Genomic DNA, 26,789 nt, shown 5'->3' on the forward strand with positions numbered 1-26,789 from the left:
AAGCGTAAGAAAACGCTGTAAACCGTTATCTGTTTCATGTGGAGGAGCTAACTCAAACCCAAAAACAGTCTATGGATGAATGGGCCCCACCAGACTACTTGCTCAAGGCTTACCACAGGAAGTGAGGCCATTTTTACTTCCCTTTTTGCGCACTTAAATTGATAAAAATCACTCAAAAACCTTTCTTTTACATGGAATTTGGTAAACAGAAATATGCACTATTCAAAAAGTATATTTTAATGCCATTTACAATATTTAATGTACACAATAGTAATAAAAAAAATATATATTTTATATAAATAAAACTGGCTCAATTACACTCATTAACAGTAGATAGATAATGCCCTGCTTGATCTCCCTGTTCATTCATTTGCCGTGTTTAAGAGGGACCACATCTCATTTAATTGTGATTTTGTTGGTTTTATTTCCATTTTCTGCATGTATTAATGTGTCCCAAAAAGTAAGTGATGAGGGTAAGGAAAAGTGGAATCCAGTGACCACAACGATTGACCTGAAGAAAAACAATTCTGAACTAAGAAAAAGGTGAAGTGTCTGCCATTGAAGCACTGCTAGAAGGTACAGAAAATAGTTTAAAAATGCTATGTTTTAGTGTTTTACCAATACAATAGTCTTTATTACAACATAATTAAATTATTGTCAATGTTCAGGAACACGCTTTTTTAATATTTTGATTTTTTTAGTATGTGGCTATTTTAAAGCAGTTTTAGGTGGTCCCTCATACTTAATGTAGCCTTATAGGCGAGTCGATACTGTGCTTTAAGTCGTTTCGATTTTGCTGGTCATGTTTCTTTATTTTGGTCGCAACTTGTCATTGGGATGGGATGCTGGGTCCTGAAGACAAATCAGTTGAGAACCATTGGTCTAGATCACGGGTGTCAAACAGGCGGCGCACGGGCCAGATCGGGCCCGCTAAGGGATTGAATCCGGCCCGCGAGACAACGCTCAGAGAACGAGCTGCAGGTTGAAATCTATCTCTCTGTGTCTTTTTACCTTCTTTTGCTCTTCCTTCCTTTTTTCTTATCTCTTTTTTCTCTTGATTTCCCCTTCTCTGTTTCTTCCCTTCTCTCTTTCTATCCTTCTCTCTTCTCCTCTAATTTTCTCTTTCTATTTCTTTTTGGATTTTGTTCTTTCTCTTTCTTTCCCCATGTCTCACTTTCTGTTTTCATCTATTTTGTTCTCTCTCTCTCTCTCTCTCTCTCTCTATCTCACTCTCTCTGTCTCTCTTTATCTCTTTCTTTGTTCCTCTCTGTCGCTTTCTCTCCATGTCTTTTTACCTTATTTTGCTATCTTCCTTTTTTCATTTTCTCTTTCTTTTTCTTTCTCTCTCTTGATTTTCCCGTCTCTCTCTCTCTATCCTTCTCTTTCTATCCTTGTCTTTTCTCTCCTCTCTTTCTCTCTTTCTATTTCTCTTTGGATTTCATTCTTTCTTCTTTTCCCCCCTCTCTCACTATTTCTGTTTTTATATGTTTTGTTCCTTCTCTCTCTTTCTCCCTTTCTCTCTTTCTTTGTCCCACCCTCTCTACTTTTCTCTCCCTCTCTTTCCCTTATTTCTTTTTCTCTTTTTTTTTCTTAAAATGAATTTGTCACCCCTGGTCTAGATCAATGCGTCATTTTTAATGCATTTAAATTGAGGATATCCATTTGAAAAAAGAGTAAATTTGGGCTACGATTGCAAGTCTGCTGAAATTTGGTCCTGATTTTTTGTCAACCCCCTGCACCTTTAAAGAACCCGCCGGAGTCGGGTTGCGAAACAAATCAGAAGAAGGGAAGGCGTGGGGGGGTTGAGTTGGTTCTTTCCACTTCCACGTACTGCGTGACAATTGACCCGCGTGAGCTCAACCGATCTTGCGGTCATGTCATCCCACCTGATGGAATGTTTTAAGGAGAAGGAAAATAAACAAATAGAATGTTTTTAAGATTACGGGAAATAAGATAAACTTTTAGGGGGCGTGTCCCAGAAAAACAGGCGCATTTGGCGTCGCGTCCTCGCGTGGATTTAGTGAATCACTCCCAACCGAACATGCTTAAGGATGGCACCGGGAAGAACCCGCCGCGAGCGCCCATCGCCGCCGCCGAGCTCGACTCGCCGTCCGAGATGGCAAATCTACCGCCCCTGCCGCTGCCTCCTCCGGCAGCCGCTGCTTCGGCCCCCGAGGACACGCTTTTCCCAATGCCAGGAAACAGAAAATTGGATATCAAAAAGTACGCAGTGACGGATGATTATAAAGTCTCCAGTCAGGTTCTGGGTTTAGGTATCAATGGAAAAGTTCGGGAGTGTTTTAACAAGAAGACGGGACAGAAGTGCGCTCTCAAGGTAAGTCTTTCTCCTAAAAATATTTTCAAAAATAATTGAAAAGAAAGTTACTATGAAATTCGACTCTTAATACACGTCACAAAATGGAGTTCGGTAGTGAAATACTTTCAATAAGTTAGAATGGAATTCGACTCTTAAACACGGTACAAAATGGAGACGTTTTCAAAAAGTGACAAGTGTAATTTAAATATTTTATAAAACGACACTGTCGTTATTCATTTGTAAAATATCCAATAAACATCAAAATCTGTTGTTTTTATCCATCTTCTGAGGCTCGTTTCGTCTCCTGAAAATGACGTCACAGTTGCTCAGGTAGCTCTTTTTTTCTTCTGTTTTGTTTTTAATAAATTGAGCTGAGGTTGGTCGTTCAGTCAGTTGCTTTGGTCTCAGTTAAATAATAGTTAAACATCAAATTCTACCCTGTTTTTAATCCTCTGCTGAAGCGGCCATTTTGTTGCTTTTTTGTCGCCTGAAAATGACATCACGGTAGATCAGAGGCGTGTTCAGGAGAGTGAGCGATTGCTATCGCTAGCTATCGCTAGCTTCTGAACGGCCAGTGATTATTGAGCGCTCGCGTGCCCGAGTAATCACGGGAGAAAGACCGCTTACTTTGATTTCCAACATGGCGTCGACAGTGCAGAAGATGGAGGATCTCACCCTGACGAGTGCTGTTGGCGATGTAATATATCGTCTTACATTGCCTGGTAATGTTTGTGAACAATGCAAGACAGGTATGACCCTTCCACTGCGTTTAGGATAACCTTAACTGTGTCAATATGCGAACTGTCGCTCATATCAGCCAACTCGCTCAAAGCAAGCTGTAGAACGAAATCCATTGTACTGTCGTCGGCCATTTTGGATCAGTAAGGCAATCACAGTGAGCGATTACAAAACGTTCAGCAGTGCGCGGCAAGCGATTAACAAGCGACTACATGTCTGATTACTCTCCTGAACACGCCTCTGGTAGCAACTAATTGTCTTTGGCGTCTTTGTTCCATTAGGTTGGGACATTAATAAGCTGAGCTGTGACAGGTCATTGAGTTCAATCGCAGTTCAGTTGAAGATTCCAGCAAAATCCACCTTATTTCATCTGTCTTCAGAACGCCCTTTTTGTCTCTTGATTTTTGTCCCCCATAATCACAGTTGCTCAACTAATAGCCGACTGTCGTTCGCCTCTTTCCTCAGTATTGTCATGTGACATTAATAAACTGACCTCTGATTGGTCATTGAGTTAATAAGCTGAGTTATGAGTCTTTTCCCTACCCGGCGGCATTAGCTCGTATTGGGATCAAGAGATCGCAGGTTCGATTCCCGACTCCTCCGTGTTATATGTCGAAGTGTCCTTGGGCAAGACACTGAATCCCTAATGCCCTCAATAAGCAGGTTGGCGCCTTGCATGGCTGCACGGCCGCTATTGGTGTGTGAGTGTGTGTGAATGGGTAAGTGCAAAGCGCTTTGGGAAGTCTTCATTGATTTGAAAAGCGCTATATAAATGCAGACCATTTTACCATTTGCCCTTTTAAGGAGGGAGGTATTTTTCGACCAACTTTTTAGTAATAAGTAATAAAGTGGTAGGTGAACAAACTATTGTGTTTTAGTTTTAAAGTAGTAAACCAAATGAGATGATGAAGATTGCACTTGTATGTTGACCTTGCAGTTGATGCCAAGGACAACTTATAAATGGCTTTTGATGGGATAACCAATCATCAGTATTCCTCAGCACTTAAATCAAGCTCTCTTGTCTTCTTTACTTGTTCTCGGTTCATGAAATTCTTAACCGCTGAGGTTATAAGGGTTTTCCATGGTTATAAGGAGGAAGAGAAGCTTCCTGATCTGACTGAGATACAGAACCTTCATCATCTGGTCAGTGTTTTTTTTTGTTTTTTTTTTGGTGTAAAGCAAGGGTCAGGAACCTATGGCTCTTCTCATTAATACATATGACTCGGAGATAAAATAGGATTTGTGCAAATATTTGTGAGTTTAATACACAGGGCTGTTTATCGCACATGGGAAGCAGAAAGAATGCTAGAGATTGGTGAGTTCTGTCCAGTATTTATAGGACACTATTTTGACTTCAGTTTACAGTCAACGAGTCACACCAACAGACCCCGCTTTTGCTGTAAATCGCTAAATAATTCTTTATATGGAAGCTCATTAGAAACTATGTTCATTGTTGAGCCACTTTATGATGAAAACCAACACATCCAACTTGAACCCAAAACAAACCCTTTCCCCAGAAGTTCTAGCAAAGCACCGAGAGCAAAAGAGCCATTTGATTAGGTGAGCGGTAGGAATGGGCAGAGCTGTACACAGGACGCATGCGCTCGATCTCGCCAGGGCAGTCTGCGCTAAAGTTAAATACATTGGTATCCTCGTTTGCAATATTTTGTGACGTTTTTACAAAAGAACTTGGCTTGCACCTTGTTTTTTAGGACAATTATAGTCAAAATGAGCCTCAACACTCGCAGGTAACTGTGGGAGGGAGATTCATTTCAAGTGGTTTATTTGTATTGAAATGACACATTGGCTCTGGCTTTATTATTATTTCATAGATTTTATCAAGCGCGTGTGCGGCACAGTTCTGAGGTCATGAGATCAAACCTTCCTGTGTGGAGTTTGAATGTTCTCCCCGTGCTTGCATGGGTTTCTTAAAATATGTGGTGTGGCTTTCTCCAATAAACATAAATACTTTTGCTCTATGGCTCTTCGGGTCAAAAAGGTTCCCGACCCCTGGTGTTGTGTCATCCTGCTCATAGATGAGCGGACCTTTTTTAGCGCCGTGTGCATGAGCTAAAAACAAAAGTATCTTTGTGTAAACAATCCTATCTTTTTATACTTTATTGATCATTCACAGGGAATTGAGTTCACTTTCTGGGAGATGTCAGTGTGGGTGATGGGTCGTGTCGCTATCAAATTTCCTCTTGTTTTCCGATAAAACACGCTTATCGTATGACAGAGTGGAATCACTAAAAACCAACGTATCATTCACTTTGTGTGAGTTTAAACAATTTGTGTATGACCAAGGTCACACAGTCAGTTTCCCCCGTGGCCTGGAAGCAGATCCGATAAATCAACAGACCAAACCAGATTTTAGAAAAGGATTTATTTTCACAAAATGAATCTGTATCGGATAATCTACAGAAACCGAACAAGAAAGTTGACTCAGATCTTTAGAATTCAAAGACATCAAAGCTACTCTAACACTGGCTCGACTATGAATCCCTGCTACATAATGTTCAGACACCAACTACATCTAAATGATCAAAATATGAAAGGTGGAAGACGCAGGATATGTTGTAAAAAAACTAACATTAACCAAACAAAACATGAAACCCCACAGCAAACATTTGTACAGGTGGACACAACAAAATTGCCATGACAATACCAAGAAATATCATACAGGCACTTTAACTAGCTCCAATTAAACAAAACATGAAAGAAAACGACGCTGGATTTGTACTTGCACATGGATAGACAGGTGAAACATAATTTGAAACATAATGTAGAAGGCAAACAAAAATTTGTGAAAAGAGACAACGCAGACTTTATTGGAATACTAACTAGTTCTATATGAGGAACAAAACTAAATAAAGAGGACACAGGAAACATATTTACGTGTGGATAACGCAACGACATAATATTCCAACACCAACCAGCCCTTACAGAACAAAACGTGAAAGAAAGATGACTCAAGAAACATTCCAACAATTGGACAGAAGCTTTGTCAACAAGGAGAGTGCCATGATGACGAGACCAAGATACAGATTGAAGTTACACTTATATACAAGTGTAACTTCAATCTAACTGAACAAAACCGGAAAGAGTAAAACTCCACTGAAAGTGCTTTAACACAGAACATGACAGTACAAAAGTTACAGAACATGTCAGATTCCAAATGACCGAAACAGAAGCCACGATTGTTTTTTTACCTAAGATTTTCCCAAAATGAAATGCATAATGATCTAACACCATTTTATAAAAAAGGTCAATTTCACTGCTTAATTTCTATTCTACAAACACAATAACTAAGATGTTTGGTTACACTGGTTAACATGTGTGAAAACAAAGACAATTTTGTTTTGGTTAACTGGAAAAAAAGCAAACAGCTGTCTAATTGTGCTCTTGTATGGTGGTGCGCGCTGTAAAACCACTAATTAAAAACGTGCGGTTGCCTAGCACACGCAAGACTTTATATAGTACTTTTTTTATTACCTTACATAATTATGTAAACAATTCAAGTACTGTAAATAAAAAAGCCAGAGGACACGTTTAGAAAGAATCTTAAATGCATTTTCATTTCGTTGTCCTCTGGTTGCAAAACCATAACAGACTGTTGAGCTAGATCTGAATTGTATTTATTTTTCTGAACCAGCACACTCTTGAGTACTTTTTCAACGAAATCTGAAACAACTGTGTCAGCTCATTTTCAAAGTATATACAATAATCTCAAGAACTACTGCCAGACGAAACATGCTGAGTACAAAGAAGCTAACTGGAAACGAACTCTGTGAAAAGGTGAAGCAACTGAAACCTGTTTTAATGGCAAAGGCGAGCTACAAGGTCACGACACTGATAGGCAAGCACTGCAAACTTTTTGCGGAGGGTGAATTTATCAAAGACTGTTGAAAGAATACCAGGCTGAAAAGCGATAATTTGGTCAAATTTATTGATATAACAATAATGCCAGAGCCTGTCTCCTGTATCATCAAATAAACCGCTTTAAACTTGTCTCCCTCCCACAGCTACGAAAGACCTTTATGGCTAATTATGCATAGCTCCGCCCACTGCTAGTGCTCACCCAATCAAATTGTTCTGTGTGCTTGGCTAGCATTTATGATGACTTTTTGATAAAATTATTATATATTTATTTTAAAATGTATTTATTGAGCGATATATATATATATATATATATATATATATATATATATATATATATATATAATATGATCAAAGGTTATTTAATGCATTATCTGTTCAAATATATTTACAGAAGAAAACGAAAACGTAAAGCAAACATTATAAATTAAAATAAAAGCATTTATAATGAAAAACTTAATTATCATAAAGTAAAAAAAAATATTTAATATTTATGTAATATATTTTCGTATGGTACTATTTTATTTCATGTATTATCTATTTTTGAAATAGAAAATATAACATATTTATGATAAGCTTTTAATTCATGTTTATTTAATCAAATATATTTGCAGAAGAAAATTAATAAATAGGTCAAACGTTGAAAATTAAATATAAAGGCTTAATGATAAAATGGTTGAGTTCCTAAAATTACTAAAATATATTCAATATTTAATCAATGCACCATGTAAAAATGTATACACAGAAGAAAAGGAAAATGAACCAAACCAAAAAAACAAATCATAAGCCAATATGATGAAATTTATTATTTTATTTTTTTTAAATGTTTGATAAATTTATTTTTCATGAAATTTTGATTACTGTAGCCTGTAAAAAATACACAAGAAAATGAATAAATAAATCATTTTCTTAATTAAAAATAAATTCAACATTTATTTACTCTATAATTTTGAAAAATGTATAACATAATAAAATGTAATATCTATATTTAATTATCAAGGCATCCCATTTTTAAAATTAACAGCAATGTTAAATTCAAGTATTGCCTGTTTATTCTAAAATTTGTGTTTTTTTTTTTTTTTTGTATATTGGCCCTTCTGGGCTTCCATAAGTTAGAAACTATATATGGAGCCTCTGTGAGAAAATGTGTTCTACAAAGCAAGACTGCTTCAGCGGAAGTGTGAGGAGGCTGTTAATTGATTTACAGCACAATATCTTTCTAGTCCCTCCTCGTCATTTTTTTTTTCGTTCTTTTTTATGACGACAGGAAATTAAGATCACAAAACAGCGGCTGCAAAACTGTTCCTTTTAATCACATTTGCCAGGCGAGTTTTTACCAAGGGAAGCCACAAAAAAACCCCAACTTCTACTTTCATCCGACCCTGGTGAACCGGGACTTCCAGTAATCACTTCCTCATCCCCTCAAAATAACGTTTACCTTTCTTAAATCCACAAAATGAAAACGCTCGTCTTTATAATCGGCGTGTGCGAGTTTTTGTCACATGTGCATGAGTCATTCATTCCCGGCTTGTGAGTTTAGCGGCCTTCTTATGAAGATCGCTTCTCGACTGTCACATCCAAAAATACGCCGTGACTTCACGTGGCCTCTATGTAAGCCGCCACCAGCTGTCAGTGACAAGCCAGTATTACTACATAATATATAGTACACCCCCGGGATATGACTTTAATACATTTTGAGGCGAGGGTCTCAAGGTGAAATTGCCAAATGGTGTTGGACAGAAACATATGGTAATAACCTAATGTGTAGCAAATGAGAGATTGACCGATTATCAGGCGGGCTCATAATCGGCAACGATATTTGGGAATTTGACGGATATGGGTATCAGCTTTTCTTTCATATCCTACTCATCTTCTCTCCTCCTCCTCCCTCCTGCTACCCACCTCGTGCCTTCTGATTAGATAAGTGACCAGGGGCAAAGCCAGTAAAGCAGGAGAGAGCCTCAGCTCAGCTAACTTGTCTCGACATGCCCGTGTCTGTGATAGAAAGATGTGTTTATGATCAAGAGATAGCTTAAAAAGTGCAATTAACTTGTTTTAGTGTGGTACGTTTCGGTGGAGACTGATAAATAAGCTCTTATCATAACATTAGCTCATCAGTCAAGCGTGTCTGTTTGTGATTGAGACGCTTCAGTGTGAGATGAGCTTTTACCGTAACATTTGCTCGTCAATCTGGCTCTAAAACAGGAGTCCCCTCACTTTTCAATTTACAAGTTCCGTTGCACTTTTTGTTTAAATTATTTAAATTGTGTTGGTTATATTCTATTTTATTTATTTAGGCTATTGTAAAAAACTTCAAGTTTTTGTGCATCTTTTATATGAGTTGCTGCTAAGCCTAATTTCGTGCATTGTTTGTTTTTGGATTGAGTGAACGATAAATCATGTTAGTTATGTTAAAATTCTATTTTTTTAAAATCCAGATTTAAAACAAATATTCTTTGTTTCTTTCAGCATTATTAAAAAATTCCAACGCCAATTTTTACAGGAAATGAATATCGGCTCCAAATATTGTTTATTGGCTTCCTCTTAATACTAAGAATCGATATTGGTGTTGGGCCTGTAGAACCCATATTGGTCTATCCCTATTCCAAACACCCGATACCCCTGACTTAAAATTCTCAGAAGCTGCTTTGGGCTCAGCTGAATAAAGTTTCTCTAATTTTTGTTGGGGTTTATCCTTTTTGTCACCTCATGTTTTTAATGATGCAAGGTGAGATTGCAAGTAAGCGACTTGATTTTTCAAGCCTTGGATTTCATACTGATGATAGAAAGAGTAGACGGTGACACATGTGAAAATAAGCGGTAAAGAAGATGGATGGATGGAAATAAGTATACATGGAAATAAAAGGAAGTAAAAAAGGAAAGAACATTTTCTCTACCTTGGGGTCGACGTAACTAGATCTGGTACAGTAGAGTTAGTGGGTGGATGCAGAGGGGCGATGAAGGGTGCATTCAAACTAAAACTGATTCCAATCTTTTACTTGTGAGTATTCTCTTACCTTTAGAAGATTGCCTTCCTTTAATTGCCTCCTTATTTTTTAATAATATTTCTATGCAACGATAACGATGAATGTACCCTCTTAGTATTTCTTGATGATTAAGCTTTGTTTCCATGGTTATCATCTATTACTTTTCCATCTAGCATCACTAAATGTTTTAGACCCATAGCTAATAAATTTAGTACAAAAAATAAAATAAGAATAAGAAAATTGTATTTAGAAAGTACTAATTATGTTTAACGCATTAGCTTACGATTAAATTGCTTTATGAATAAATGGAACATGGAAAGGAAAATACAATTTTGTTCTTGTGTGTGACGTCACTTGAGCTGGAACAGCAGAGTTAGGGGTGGATGCAAAATTTTAAAATGTTGCCATCAACGAAATACACAAATTAATGAAATGGACTATTGTGTAGTTTATTTATACTTTTGATGGAGTGTATTGTTAGCATCTAACATCTTTCCGTGTGGCGTCTTACAGATCCTTTATGATAGCCCCAAAGCAAGACGGGAGGTGGAGCTTCACTGGAGGGTTTCCGGAGGCCCGCATATTGTTCGAATCCAGAACCTGTACGAGAACATGCATCACGGGAAGAAGTGCCTGCTCATCGTCATGGAGTGGTACGGTTATTTTTCATAATGATTTCAACCTCATTGCAATATTGATTATGTCGGAGTAGTTTAAGGGTTTGTATGGGTGCTTGTAATCCTCAAAAAATGTTTGAATTTTAAAGATTAGAAAGTGCTTTAATTTTGGGTAAAATGCTTGTAAATGCTTGAAATTATTGTGAGGTTTCCCAGCAGTCTGACTCGATAGACCTTGCATTAAATGACGAAAAATAAATTAAGTCTGCTTAAAAGTGATGCCAACACTGCTCTCTGGTGGCTTGGCTTTACCATTGCATTTATTCTTCCCTCGTGATTAACCGTAGCTGGCATTAGTTTGTTTGGCTTTGTCATGTGACGCGTCATCACGCCAAAGGGAACAGGAGAGCAATATGCCGAATACTTGAAAAATTGACTTTCAGAGTGCTTAAAAGGCCTTGAACTTGGCCATGTAAAGGATGTATGAACCCTGTAGTTCGAAAACAATGACCAAAATTGGTGAAATATGCTATTTTATACTGAGTGACAAAGAAAATATTAATCATACCCATTTTAAGCATTATATTTTTCCTTTTTTTTGCTATTTTTATTTATTAATTTTTATTTATTTATTTGTCAGATTTCGACTGCACAGTAATTCGTCTGTCTCACTGTGACGCGGTTTAGTTTTCATGGTTTTGCTTCTTCCTGGATTTTTAGATGGTACTTTCGTTTGTCCACAAAAACCTTAGATTGTAAAAAGCGTTTGTTCTCTGGTTTCAGTTCATAATACAGTATTTAATTGTATCATAATTTTTTTTAAAAAGTTTCTCCTTTACTGATTTTGTTTATCTTTTTTTTTTTTACGTAATCCGCGATAAACAAGAGATTACTGTATTTTTTTCTGTATGAATCTACAAGCATTGATGTAATATAGTAAAATATAATTTGAATAGAAAAATATTTATTTTATTTTATTTCTGTTTACTATTTATGCCAAATGATTTTTTGTATTTTATTCAATTTAAAAATGTATGTTTTATTATTTTTCAATGTATATATTTATCTTCTAATCTAGAAAATGTCCTTTTTAACTGTGCTTACTGCATTGTGGGGCTACAATAATCAAGAGAAAATATAACAGTACAGTAAATGCTTAAATTGGGCAAAATTATCCGCTACACAGCAAGATCATTTTACTTGTAATGATTAATATTCTTCCTATTTAACTATATTTTTGTAATTTTTTTTAATCAAACTTAATTTCCTTTCAAATAGATGGCACCTGCAATGTAATTTTTCAGGTAAAATATCTGTTTACTATCTGCTTTTATTTTGCAAAGTGCTTCAAGTTGGAAGTTTGTTTTTATATGCATTTGTTTTCATGTAAAGCTTGTTTGGGGTTTCCACAAAAACTGCTGCGGTCAGCAGTTTCTGTATCCCAACCACTATCATAAAGCGGGTCCTGTACCAGCTGTGTTGTATATCTCCCTATAAAAGCAACCCAAAACGGACCGGTTTCACATTATTCCATACAGGAACAGTCTTTCACTCTATTTTTTTTCCAGTAATGTTTCCGTAGTGCAGTGATTAGCACCGTTGCCTGAAACGCGAAAACTCCCCGGTCCGAGACCGGGTAGAAACATTTTGGCCTGGAGAAGGATGGGCGCCACCAATTTGTTCTTGCCTAAGACACACCACAGGAAATGGTGCCCCTCAACTCTGGGGAATAAGGGATCAAAACAACCTACCATGTACAAGCACAGAAACAGAATTTGTAGAAACCATCTGTGCGTGCGAAAGTATTGTGGGTTGCTTACTATATAACCGGAGGTCAGTGGAGAATGACATTTAGTACTGACACTGAGCACAAAAGCGCGATTATTACTCTCACTTCCTCTTAGCCATGTCGAGCAAACGGCATCGTAGGAACCTCCTCAGCCAACTTTTTCAAATTAAAAAAAGAGATTTTACTACCTCGGTTAGGGTCAGCAATTCGATTCTTGTGAATACAGATTATGACAATATGGCCTGGTCCAATACTACAGTAGTAACAGGTATTGGTACTAGATTTTATACCCCATTTTAGCAATCAGCCAGGCTTTCTCTTCAGATTCCCTCTTTTAGATACTGGGTGTACTCTTTTATAAAAACATGATTTGGCATTTTTCAGTTCAACATTTATGTCCTCTGTGCTTGCAGATTATTTTTTTCTATCAATCATTTGACTGGGTAAAAACAACTTCACGGAATAACGGCGTCAATTTATATCCATGGATGTTTATTCTTCATATAATTGTTGACAGTAAATTAAGGATGATGCCCAAAGTCCTTGTTTGCTCTCGCTTGGAACATTTGCTCCATTGCTGCGTCACGTGTGTCTACAAGGTGTGCTCATACATGGCTCGCCAGAATCATGGGATTACATTGTATGCGGATGGATACAACTGTGGCGTCCAATATATAAGGATGGATACAACTGTGGCATTTTTGACACCGGGGCAGAAAATAAAATGGAAATTTCCCAAGGAAATAACCAATACACATGAGGCACTTGGTAAGTAAGTCAGAAGTTGTACATGTCCTGGGTCTCTGTAACTAAAAGCGCTTTGTGGCATAAAATATCCCGGATGAGGAAAACTCCCTATGTAACCATATTCAATCAATGTATTATCCTATTCCTAATTTGCGGAAATTCACTTAATACAGGTGGTTATTGAACCAATTAACCGTGAAAATCAAAGGAACACAGTACAACTGGTTCTGATTTATGTGCAGCATGGAGGGTGGAGAACTATTCAGCCGCATCCAAGCCAGAGGAGACCAGGCTTTCACAGAGAAAGGTGAGTGCAAATGCTTCTTTTTTTTTTTAGGAAAAGTTGTCATGCCATAAAGCTGCATCATCCCTTTCAACAAAAATACTGGAAATCCTTCCTAAATTGGTTCTCTTTTAAAATTTAGTTTTCTTATCAGTTATCACTAAGGTTCCTAAGGTTAAAGCATTACAATCCCATTGGAATCTTCAGAGTATACTTTTTCTCAATTGAATATATTTTACCTGTTTATTTATCGACAAAATTAATCCCTATTTGGGGGGGGATTATTTCATCTATTTTTAGAATTTAGGTTTAATGTAAAATGTGAAGAGATGGTTAGCATTTATTTTATCATTTATGTTTTACTAATATATAAAAATAGGTTCCAAAAGAAAGATAATAGAGTACTTGAATAAAAAATAATTATTTACTTATTGTTGTACATTTTATCATGCTTTCCTTATTAAACTAGATTATTTATATATAAAAAAATGTATACAAAGACATTAAAGTCTAAAGAAAATACACACCTATAAACAAAACAAATGACAAAGATGATATTAATAATAGTCAGGTCAAGTCATGATTACTTTTATAGCCCTAAATCACAACAAGTCTCGGGCTATACAGACCACAGACTAACATAAATATTACAAAACTAAGTATATCATTTGGAAGAAAAAAAAGGCCTATCTGAAAACGCTAGAAATCTTTAAAAGTAGGCTTCGGGATCTCAAAATTTAAAGCTGCAACCATGACATTAAGCCAGCAGATGGCGGCAGAAAGTAACACATGATTTGCGTGCTAGTAGTCAAAGTGCAAGTCAATTTTGTTTGTCAATTTCCTCAGATGTACTTGACAAACAAGTAATTGAAATTTCGTTTCACAAACTCCCATGCGCACGAAAGAATCTTAACTTTAAAAAAATATGGAATAAAAGTGCAATTGACCTTCGGCTCAGTAAATGCATTTCTTTGACGCGCTTGAATAAACTCTTTTTTTTTCATCTTTTCTGGGGTTTGGGTTGGCGTTTGGACTTGTGTTGAAGCAGGCCTTTTCTTACTTTCACCATTTTTATGCTTCAAATTTAAAAAAAACAAAACTGTAGGGACGAGCATGACATCTTTCTCCACCACTCCCTTAGCCCTTTTCCTTGAACTTTAAGTGTCCCGCCCCGAAAAGTAAGATAAAAGCAGATATGTGTAATGGAAAATAAAGCATAATGGCTACTTGAACTCTGTTGGATATTGTTCACACATACTTAATTTCAAAAGATATTTTTAAGGAAATCTCAAAAGACGCACCCCACCTTTAAAATAAAAAACGCTTTATTTTTGTTTATGTTTAAAATCCATTGTGACTTATGGTTTGAGATAACTCGTTTCTCATCCCAGAGGCATCCGAGATAATGAGAGACATCGGTACGGCCATCCACTTCCTGCATGGTATCAACATCGCTCACAGAGATATCAAGGTGAGACGGATTGGCGATTTCAGCTCCGTAGAAACACTAATTTATAAAAACCTTTTTTTTCATGTCTCCCGCCAAAGCCGGAGAATCTACTGTACACCACAAAACACAGGAATGGAGTCCTCAAACTTACTGATTTTGGTTTTGCCAAGGAGACCACGCATCTAAATCCTTTGCAGACCCCCTGCTACACACCATACTACGTTGGTCAGTTGCTGTTTATTTGACTTCCCTTTCTAGTACAGTAGACCCCCAGGATATGACACTAATTTGCTCTGAAGTTGCGATTGCAAAGTGAAATTGCCTCATTGTGGGGAATAGAAACCTATGGTAAGTAGCTCTGAACCTTGGTACCCAAAATAAAAAAACATTAAGATATAATACAGACGCTGCCCTACGTAGGAAAGAGATCGTAATTTGAATTTGTTCGTAAGTTGCTTGAGTGCTATATTTTGTATGTTTAAGGTTTATATAAGTATGTTTAAGGCTTGTATAAGTAACCTGTACTGTTTTGGTCTAAAAAAATAAGCATTTAACAAAATGATATGTTCTATAAAGATAAATCAAGTTTAGTTTAACTTTCTTTTGGAAGATGGGCTTCTATAGGTCCTCCTCCGTTGTAAAAAGTGGCAGAAAAAAAGCGATCCAACCATTTTCTCAACCGCATCAAGCTTTCTTATTCCACTTTCATTTCAAAAGAAACGGCTCGCCTATTTTTTACACTTTACACCAACCATATTGAATGGATGCACAAGATATTAAACAACAAAAATATCAAAGTTCTTAGCAGGCTGGAGATACAGTATAGTATGTTTACACACGATCTAGGAAGAGGAAGCCGGATTTCTTCTTCGGTGTGGATGCTGACTTAGTTCTCACAGCGCCACACGCTGGTAGCGGCGGAAAGAAGCCTTGCAGTAATGTCCTGTACTCGGAAAAAGGTGCACAATGCAACCCTAACTCTAACCTTAACACAATTCCACACCATGAGAATGTCATATTGCCATAAAAGTCATTGATTAGTACAGAAAAGACACACTGGCAACATATACAAAGCACAGACAGTTCTGAACTGAATGAAGAGAAAGAAAGGCATTGTGGGAAGTTGTTCAGCCAGTAGCATATGGGCATCTTCATAATGCCATGTGGCAAGCCAATAAAATACCAGCATTTTGTATGATGTTGACCGATAACAGACAGGCATCTCAGAAATATAAGTCACGCAGTCATAGCACGAACAATACAAAGTTTGTACGTTTTGGGAAACGCAAAAAAAGTGGTTGTTGATGTCGTCAAGTGAGGGAAATGCTGTGAAGCGGGGCAGAAAAACATCATATTCCAAACCTTGAAATGAAAACGTCGCAAAGCGGGGTCCTCATATCCCAGGGGTCTACTGTATTCGATTTGAAGTCGACTTAACATTTAAGTTTTTGTTTGTTTGGCTGTGGATCAGCGCCAGAAGTTTTAGGTCCTGAAAAATATGACAAGTCGTGCGACATGTGGTCACTGGGCGTCATCATGTATATCTTGTAAGTATTTTGTTTGTGTTGTTTTTTGAGGAAAACAGTATTCCACTCTTTTCTATCCTATTCCCAGGTTGTGCGGCTTTCCTCCATTTTATTCCAACACGGGTCAAGCCATTTCGCCAGGGATGAAGCGACGGATCCGCATGGGTCAATATGAATTTCCCAACCCGGAGTGGGCTGAGGTTTCACAAGAAGGTAAAGTTTTTGTTTTTTTTCAATTCATTTTTAATTCATATTATTCATGAAGCCCTTAATCACAAGGAGTCTCAAAGGGCTGCATAGACCACAGATTATTGCAAACCACAGACTCTTATTACACCATTCGCTGATCTAAAACCACGGCAGAATGAAAATGACATTTTTTGGGGTTGTCTAAACGTTTATTACTGTAGTAAGGGTCTTACATGTAGATATGGGTCTCTGCAAGAATAATGTCCCAAAAAATAAAAAGGTCAAAATTGAACATGAGGTTCTCATATACGACAGTGGTTTTGTTCCAGTTTTGACCAGCAGAGGTCAGTCAAGTGCCTGTTTTAGCAACTAGTTTTCCAGTGAACGTTTATACGCATGCATTCTATTTCCTCGTCTAAACTGCTAAAAAATAGAGGATTTGTATATCCTTTTCTTTTTTTTTTTTTTTTACAAATTGTATGTTCAATTTCTATTATTGGACTGGGTAAAGTTATTAAATAAAATTATCTGCGGCTTCATTTGTTCTCTTTTTTGTTATTACGCTTGGACGATCCAACCAACCACCCAAATCGAGAAAAACAAGTAAAATAATGAAACATTTACCTAATGTCACCAACACTCCTTCTAGTATATCTATTTTTAGTATTTATTCTTTGTGTAATGTTTTATTTATATTTGCCATATCATCTGCTTCTTTCATTTTACTTATTTGACCAGAAAAAAAATAAGTTCAGAAAATAATTAACACCAAATGTTACCAACACAAATTTTTCATATTATTTTTCTTTGTATTTGCCAAATCATCTGCTTCTTTCATTTTACTTATTTGACCAGAAAAAAACTAGTTCAGAAAATAATTAACACCAAATGTTACCAACACAATTTTTTCACATTATTTTTCTTCGTATTTATTTTTATATCTTCTTTTGTGTATATTCTTTATCATCTGTCTTTTCATCTGCTTCTTTCAATAATCATTTTTCTTATTTTCTAGAAAAAAAGCAGGTGAAAATCTGTATAATCATAAAAAAAACTTTTTCTAATAGTTTTTTTATATATTGTTTCTCGTTTTTTTCTACTAGTTTTATTGTTGTTTCTTTTTCAGTGATGAAACATGACGGTCCAAACTACAGGTCATTACCGACTTTTGGCCGACCACACCTATTTTTAAAATAATATTTAATGTAACGTAAAATAACCTTTTACATTACCCACAAGGTTTTAAAATACAGAAAGACACAAAGTCTAAAATCTCACTCAAAATTCAATTCATTTAGCTAGCTGCTAAAGATAGCCTCTTACACTAGCTCTGACCGTCTCCAGCCATTTATAACAACTATGACTTCTGGCTGTAAATCATTACACACTGTCACTTTAAAGAAATGCAAACTACTGATTACATTGCATGTAATGGTCTTTTTTCGGGCTTATGATCTGCTTAAATTAGGGGTTTATTTCTCTGGTGGGATACAGGAGCCAAAGATCACCCCAAGTCCTTATACCGTACATTATTTCTGAACATGTTTTATTGTAATCTCTACCAAACAAAAACAATAGATAGATAGATACTTTATTCATCCCGTAGGGGAATTCACACTTCACAATAAGTATATACTGTAATTTTAAGATCTGTATAGTATTTTGTTGTCCTTTTCTGTTTGTTCTAACAGGCAAAAGTTTGATTCACCAACTGCTGAAAACAGACCCCAATGAAAGGATGACCATCAGTCAGTTCATGAACCACCCCTGGATCAGCGTAAGATTTTCACATCCCTGTGATGCAGCAGCTACTACTTCCTGTTTATGTTGTGTTTAGTTTACATATTTGCGTGCATTTGTTTTGCCAGCAAGCCATGGTGGTACCTTCTACTCCCCTGCACACCAGCCGAGTGCTGACTGAAGACAGGGAAATGTGGGAAGACGTGAAGGTCAGAAGCACAGAAACACTGATCTCTTTTGGTTGTTTTGTGGCATTCCATGCTAAATCTTGAGATGCAAATAAGCAATTTTGAAACTTGCAACATCATTTAGTGTGGGTGTTCAAAATCAAATACAGTACAAACTAAATGCTCAAAACAAATCTGAAATATAAAACAACTACGAAAACACAAGTCAGAATAACAAATGCAAATGTAGGTAAGTCGGAACTATTTCTGAATTGAGGGAAAAAAGGAAATCCGATTTCTGTGACGTCATACCAAAAACACTGAAATTAAGAGATTTGAGTTCTAAAGGGGGTAGAAAGAGCAGTTAACAACCTTCAACTTTCCATTTGACAATTGCATTCAGGGGCAAAGTTTTTGCATGGAAGGAGAGGGACTGATCTATTGGCCCTTTGCACACACGTGACAACACCATGACGGATGGCAGTAAACCATAGTAAACAGTAGGTGATGCCACAAAAAAGACAACAACAAAAGCTATACTATTCAACACCATTGGCAATAACTATTCCAACAAATATTGTGCAGCTGCCGGACGAATTGGCTCACATTGTCGAAAACCACATGCAGCGGTATTTAGAGAAACTGAGGATAGCATTAGCAGGGCTAACTATCGACCCATACAGTGTTCCTCCTGACACATTCACAGACTTAACCAAATCCTCCAGTGTGCCTTACTTCAGTCCACACCATCTGTACTATTATATAGTAAATGGTGTATCCCTGTATATCAGTGCTGATGTAAAAGCTTATAAAAGTCTGGATGTTTACCAGTTTGTCGTAGCTAGTTGTGTTACCGGTATGCGTTGCTCACTGACACGGGGAGGCACCTCAATATTGCAATTGTAAGACACTAATGTTAGCTGTGTTTTATCCAGGGTGCCATCATATCGCAAATCGACTGTGACGGAAAGCTGCTCAAATTGTTTATCATTTTTATTTCAGCTACAGTATCTACATTGAGTGTATTTGGTGTGACTCATTGTGGCTAATTTCCACATCCCTGCAGAATCTCAACCCCCTTCACACGAATGCACAATCATTTTTTGGTTTTAATCACGCCAATTAATATTCCTTAATAAACACATTATACAGACTACGATCATGACACTTGTTCTGTCGGAAACGCAGCACTGAGAAGAATAGGAAAAAATGAGTGCGCGTTAAGGGGAATGAGATTCTTCTGCAGGCGAGTTGAAGATAGCCACAACACTCATAATTTTTTAATATAAAATTGATCGGAAATACATCAAACCTACCTTGTAAAAATGTTTGCTGCAAATGTTGTAATAATTTGAGGGCTTTGAGTCCCTCTGTGGGATTTGCAGATAAACATCGTCGTCTTCTCTCTTAGAAAGGAATACAATTCCAAATCGGGCTTAGAACCTTGCCAGTTGGCACAGCTATAAATCACCATTGTAAAAAGTCGGGGTTATATTCTTCTGTCGTGGTTATTTGTGTTTGTTTCAACTCAAATGCTCATTCAAGTGCTGTCTGCTAGGGTGCCTCTTGCCATCTGTCATGGCTCTCATTCTACTTGGGAAGGCAATGTGACGTCACGTGCTAAGGGTCAATATTATGTAATCATTTTAAAGAATTTCTCTACCAATATAGAGCAATCATTATTTGGTCACCACCAATCATATGTGATCACCTAAAAAAAGTCTGCTATTTCCCCACCAATATCAAGATCAAATATATGCGCCCCCATGGAGATTAAACAACTAAAAACTTTAAAGGTGGGTTGTGTTGTTCGAGGTGTCCCCAAAAAGTTGAAATTAGAATATTTTCTCTATTAGGTATGTTCAAAAAGCATTTATATACATTTTTTCCAACGCATCTATCTGCTTCTATCTTACTTTTCAAAGAAATGCACATACTTGCATGCGCAACTTAAAGAGCTTCACAGAAGCTGCAATGATGACACAAGCCAGTAGAAAAGTTCCAAATTCTTGACAGTTCCTTTATTTATGTGATTTCATATACAAACAAAAGAATGTGGTTGGGAAGGACTCCAGTACACATAAGGACTTATCGTCTATTTGATGTTTACATTTGCACCGAGGACTTTAGAAAAAATCAAATGTGAATCCGAGCGGGTTTATTCAGCTTTCCCTTGTTCCCCGTAGGCACCATTTATACACAGGCCGTTTTTTCTTACCAAAAATCATCTGGTCATATTTTTAATACAAATGTTAAAAATGCCAATCATCCAAAGTTCTTTTTAAAGCATCAACTAGTTCAGAAAGCCTCGGTTCTATTGACATTTGTGTTTTTCTATTCAACTCTATGTGTTCCCACTATTGGTCACCAGGGGGAGCAACTACTGAAGACCCTGTCTCCAGTAGTGGATTTGTTGAGTTGAATGCAAGTGTGTACAGTGAAACATTTATTTATTTATTAATTAATATTATATGGCCCAAGTATTTATTTAACAAATAAAAGGTCTGTGTGAATGTGTTTTGAAAAATAATTACTGAACAGTCAAAAAATATTGTAATAAGCAGGTAGAGAAGAAGCAAATCAGTAACGTATAGCAAGATTTGATTGTAAACTCACAAGTGTCATTGTTAGTGTTGGGCACGTTACTTCAAAAAGTAATTAGTTATAGTTACTCACTGCTTCTAAAAATTAACTGAATTAATCTACAGTAAAAGTAACTAGTTTTAAGGGAATAACTATTTTCGCTACTTTAGAAAAAGTTTTGTGTCGAAGAATTTGAAAATTTCTGAGCAGTATTTGAGTCAGTTGAATAGAGAAAAACACAGGTAGTTGTTTTATAGAACCGTGTCATATTTATTACACCTCACCTGCAACATACTTATCCTACACTTAAAGTGCAACAAATATAAGCAGTAAATTGTATAATAAAATAACAATCGGAAGTAAATAATATAAAGTGAGTTTAATAAGTTAAATGGAATAAAATGGATACGACAAAAGGAAAAGAGAGCTAAAAGAAGAAACTTAACTCTGAAAAACACAGGAAATACAATTCAACTATTCATAAGTCTATTAAAAACGGATAAAATACCCCCAAAATGACCCTTTATTACCCTCAACAAATTTAAAGTCAATAACAACATATTGATCAATCGACCGAAGGGATTCAGCTGCTGATTCGTGTGGAGCCCGACTCCCTTTGTTTACATCCAAGAGCCAACTCATAGAGACTTTTCATTCCCAAACGACACGACTCGGTTGCTGCTGCATTGACCAATTCGCCTTTTCTTTTTAGGCGTATTCGTGATTAGTATCTCACTATTTCATGGTACTGTTCTGAATGGAGACATGATACGATACACGTGGCGATGAGAACAGAAAACCACGCTGCTGAAAAGGGCGTCAGGTGTGCCAGGGGGAGCTGGCCAGTTATGTTCTGCAGCCAAAGTAATGCACAATAACGGCAAAAAAAGGTTAGATTACCCCGTTACTTGAAAAAAACGCTGTTACTCAATGGCGTTATTTGTAACAGGGTTATTCCGAACACTTGTCACAGTTGTTTAATTTCTCAGTCCCACCATGTTAGGAAATTGCCTATCGGGTATTTTCTATGCGTGCAATTGTGCTCAAGGAAATCGTGATACAAAATGCAATACATGGCAGCAAACGGCTTCAGTTTTATGCAAACAGCTCATGGACCACAATTGTTTTGCAAGGTTGGCACACAAAAGCGTACCATTCTGCAAAGTTGATTCATACGTTGCGTCAATGTTGCCCTTTTTAACCACTTCTCGAAAAGAAGGTTAGTTCAAAGTCTAACTTCCTTGTACATTGAAGCATTAACGGACAAAACTGTAAACACATTTGTTTCAGTTTTGATTACGCATGATAAGAGTTTGTTTAATTTAAAGTTGTACTGATTTGTCAAAGTTTAAAATGACTTTGAAATGTAGTTGTGTTATTGCTGCGCATGCTTTACACACAAAAAGAAACGCAAATACAATAAGTGCCTTGACATGGAAATTTGCCAGAGACGAGGAAGGTATTTCAGCTATGTACCACTGCAAGTTTCTGTACTGTTTTAAAACTTATAGATCCTCCCTGTCAATAAATTTAAATCATTTGAGGTATATATTCATTCCTTCTTTGTTTATTTTTTTATTAGAAAAAAGGTACAAAATTTGGAAAATGACCAATATCATCTAATGGTGAATGGCAAAGACTTTTTATCATTTTCTCAAATAATGAGTGCAGTGATGTACCATCTACCATGATTAATGAGACAACTTATTTTCAGTGCTATATTTCTTTTTTGCTTGAAAAACACATTGAAACTATGCAAAACATGAAAAGTAACACTTGAATCTGAATACAGATTTCTTAGAATGGGGTAAGTTACTTTGTTTTTTTGCAGTTCGCTTAAATCTTACCATATATTAGGTTATGTTGCCTTGGTTTGGTTATTTGGCTATCATTTCAGAACCAGAACAGACGCGTAACGTTTTCACACTAGCTTTATTTTACGGGATGGGGCAGTCATGCGCGTTAACACAAACTTCAGTGATTCGGCGATCGCTGGGCAGAAGAAGTAAGACAGAAGTCCGGTGTGGGAAAACAGGAAGCCATAGGCCGACAAGATTGATACCAGACAGACGGGGGTCGATACCGGACAGGACGGGACAGCCAGGATCGATACCAGATACACGAGCAGATACCAGACAGACGGGGTTGATACCAGACAGGACGGTACAGCTAGGATTGATACTGGAAACGAGTCAGATATCAGACAAGACGAGACAGACGGGAGCGATACCGGATACTGGAGACTGGAGTCAGATATCAAACAGGACGAGATAGACGGGATCGATACCGGACAGGATTCACAAGCAGGCTACCGGACAAAGTCAAAACACACGTCTTGCAGGTGCAAAGGTTCATTGACAGACTGACAAGGGGGAGTGAGAACACTGAGTTTAAATAGGAGGGAAGCCAATTGGACAACGAGCCGCAGCTGGTGCCAAACGGGCTGGGTGAAGTGAGGGCAATTGGCAACCGTGTCATATGAAAATAATGTATGTCCATTCATGTCACTTTCTTTACTATTTCTTTGCCTCCACAGAATGTAATTTTGCAGTGTTTCAACAGAATAACTTTTTTTGTTTCTCTCAAGTTAAAATAACCCGTTTTGGGAGGTTGTATTGAACAAGTTGATACACTTTACCTTGATGAATTCCATGAAGGCCAAGAACCTAAAGCCATACTACTTTATATACATAAAAACAGTTGTGTGGAAAATAAAACATCAGTCGTACACTAAAAGAAAGACGCATGCATCCAAGAATTCCAGAAAAAGACATGTGAAGGCACAGAGAAACATTTCAAGGAAAAGCCCCCTTAGGGATATAGATTCTATGATAAAAATAAATTATTGCTTCATGAAAACCCCAAAATGTGCAATAAAAGAAAAGAAAAAACACACTCAAACAAAAATACATATCCAATAATTATGTGCAAAAAATCATGGCAAGGCACAGAGAAACTATTTGAAAAAATGAACCAAGTCATGTCAAGTCATATTTATTTATATTTTATATAGCCCTCAATCACAAGGAGTCTCAAAGGGCTGCACAGACCACAGATTATTGCAAACTACAGACTATTATGACATAATCCCCTGATCTAAAACCTACATGAGGGCAAGGAAAGCTCAAATACCTCAACATGAGGAAAAAAAAACTTGAGATGGAACTATTCTATTTAAGATATATGTGGTCTTCCTAAATAAAATTGAGTGCTCTGAATAATCTATACCTGCAATAAAGAAAAAAACCCACTTTAAAACGGACACACATGCCTGTGCCATGATATGGCACAGAGAAATCATGTGGGGAAAAGACAATGTAAATACTATCTGAGATTTCCCCAAAAAAGGGGGCTTTGAAAAATCAAAAAATGCAATAAAAGGAAAAAATATCCATGCTCAGACACGCATGCCCGAAATTATGTAAAAAGACATGGGAAGGCTCAGCGAAACAATGTGAAGAAAAGCATCCAAGGTATTCATATAGCTTTCATTTTTCTGTATATGGTTACAGGAAGAAATGAACAGCGCCTTAGCAACTATGCGCGTGGACTACGACCAGGTAAAAATCAAGGACCTGGACACGTCCAACAACCCTCTCCTCAAGAGACGCAAGAAAGCGGCTGCAGGGGCCAAAGGGGGGGCCACAGTTTGCCAAAGTCAGTGAGGGTCGTTTGCTGGGGGGCCCTAGAAGCTCACAACCAAAGGCAAAAACTCCCTTGGTACTGTTATTATTCGACGTGTGAAGAAATTTTGATAAAAAGCGCCGGGAGGGTAAGCTTGACTGTAGCTTTTTCAGTGTAATGTATTTTTAAGAAGATTTTTATATTTGTAGATCTTTCTTTGTCGGTCGGTTTTAGTATAGAAGTAAAAGAAAGAAAACTGAATGTTCTATATATGTGTCTCATTTTTAACTAATCACTAAACATAGCTCGCTGGTTTGGATTATTTTACTTGTACAGTAGACCCGCGGGATATAATAATCTGTTCTGAGTTGGGGATCCCGAGGTGAAATCGCCAAATAGTCGTTGATAGAAATCTGTGGTAATTAGCTGATACATTTTAAACCCCTGTTACTTCAGATCAAATGTTAATAGTACACAAAAACACATAGTATTATTTATGTGTATGATTAAATAACACTATAAATGTACATGTAGAATTTTTGTACATTTTATTTACCTTTGCTATGATGTAACTTGAGGTCGTCAAGTGGAGTAAGTGGTGGATGCCTTTTTTTGTATTTCTTGATAATCGGAAGCTTCATGTGAATGGCTATCATGATTTTTATTCTAACTCTGGCATCACCACAAGCTATGAACCCTAACCCCAAGCACATGAGATTCTGAACGGAATGAATAGAAAGGCATCATGGGAGATAGTTTGTCCAATAGCATATATATATATATATATATATATATATATATATATATATATATATATATGAAGTCAATCCACAGCAGATAGGCATTTTAGTTTAGAAAGTTTTATCCTCTTTGGGCCTGCAAAGTAATATATTTGTTAATATCGTATAGTGGGGAAAATGCTGTAAAGAGGGACAGAAAAAACATTTAATTTAAAGCGTAAACTGAAAATGTTGTAAGGGGGGGAGACGCCATATGCTGGGGGTCAACTGTATGAATAAATATTCTTCTTTTCGTATTACTGTATTTTAAGTTGTTTTCTTGAGAAAGAAAGTGACACGTTAGTTTTTTAAAAAAAACGTTTTTAAAGATGTATTTTTAACAAGAGATTGATATTAGGAAATCTTTTTTTAAAATGAGACATATAATCCTTAAATTGAGGAAATCTTTTTTTTTTACTGTTTTTAAATTGTTTAACTAGGGAATAAGAGCAAAAATATTGCTTAACATTTGCAAAAGTGTGTGATATGGAAGCCTTTGTTTTTTATGGAGAGAAAAGTATTCAGGGTTATTTTTTTCTAAACAAGTCAAATAATCTGGGCAGCACGGCGGCACAGTGGTTAGCACGTGTGCGGCACCAGTTCAGGGTGTCCCCTGCCCACTGTTCGAGGATGGCTAGGGTGGGCTCCAGCACCCCCGTGACCCTACTGTGATTACCGGTGCTGATAACTGATGGATGGAAGTCAAACAGTCCTTAAAATGGGCAAAACTCTCTAATATGGCAAATGGCAGATTATTTTTCATGATTTTCTTTATTTCTAACTCTCAATTGTATGATACGACGGACAGGTATACTCATTTTCAGATTTTATTTTCCCCAAAAATAAATCCAAGCATGTCTTTTTTAAGATGAGAAAAATAACATTTTTAAGAAAATTACCTTCCATCAGACACTTTGGCTTATTTTAAGTATTTTATTTCTACTTTTAGACCCCCCAAAATGTGTACCGGTATATATTGTGAAATAATTCTTAAAACTGTCAAAATGTTCTACCAGGGCATTATGTTTTTTTGTGTTTGAGGAGCAGTTCACTTGTGAAAAATATTTAAAAGTGCATTGTGTAGGTTTTCTACTCCTTTTGGGATTATTTTAATATTTTAAATGTAACATTTTAATCTCTAGAATGTCTCAGTGCTCAATAGCTTTTGCACATGTTAACGCCTTGAAGCTTGTTGTGATTTCTGTTTTTCCTATTTATGCTTTTGAATTTTAAGGCGAGTGTTAGTTTTATTCCAACCTCTCATTTTCATCCAAAGCATTCGATAGGTGAGCCACCAGGCCCCCTGCTCCACAAAGATGCCCCTTTTTTGAACCGTGACTATTTAAAATACACACACAATAAAATGTCCAAATGTGA

The 26,789-nt window shown here is 36.7% G+C and overlaps 1 protein-coding gene across 1 annotated transcript; it reads left to right on the forward strand.

Moving 5' to 3' along the window:
• Nucleotides 1–1,807: 1,807 nt before the first annotated feature.
• Nucleotides 1,808–26,789, forward strand: mapkapk3 (MAPK activated protein kinase 3). Its single transcript, XM_088338732.1, has 10 exons — nt 1,808–2,335; nt 10,432–10,571; nt 13,314–13,378; nt 14,746–14,825; nt 14,903–15,029; nt 16,276–16,351; nt 16,419–16,543; nt 18,211–18,296; nt 18,388–18,468; nt 24,522–26,789. Exons 1-10 carry the CDS (start codon nt 2,042–2,044, stop codon nt 24,672–24,674), a joined length of 1,227 nt encoding a protein of 408 aa, XP_088194858.1. The 5' UTR covers nt 1,808–2,041; the 3' UTR covers nt 24,675–26,789.

Source organism: Urocampus carinirostris, chromosome 6 (genome assembly GCF_059441175.1).
Source record: "Urocampus carinirostris isolate Australia breed hairy pipefish chromosome 6, RoL_Ucar_1.0, whole genome shotgun sequence".
Lineage (NCBI taxonomy): Eukaryota > Metazoa > Chordata > Actinopteri > Syngnathiformes > Syngnathidae > Urocampus > Urocampus carinirostris.

Bases quoted from the DNA above. Each gene is read 5' to 3' on its own strand.
- mapkapk3 (XM_088338732.1), top strand. From the start codon at position 2,042: ATGCTTAAGGATGGCACCGGGAAGAACCCGCCGCGAGCGCCCATCGCC. The intron at 2,336-10,431 runs GTAAGTCTTTCT...GGCGTCTTACAG, and splicing joins GACAGAAGTGCGCTCTCAAG to ATCCTTTATGATAGCCCCAA. The intron at 10,572-13,313 runs GTACGGTTATTT...ATTTATGTGCAG, and splicing joins CTGCTCATCGTCATGGAGTG to CATGGAGGGTGGAGAACTAT.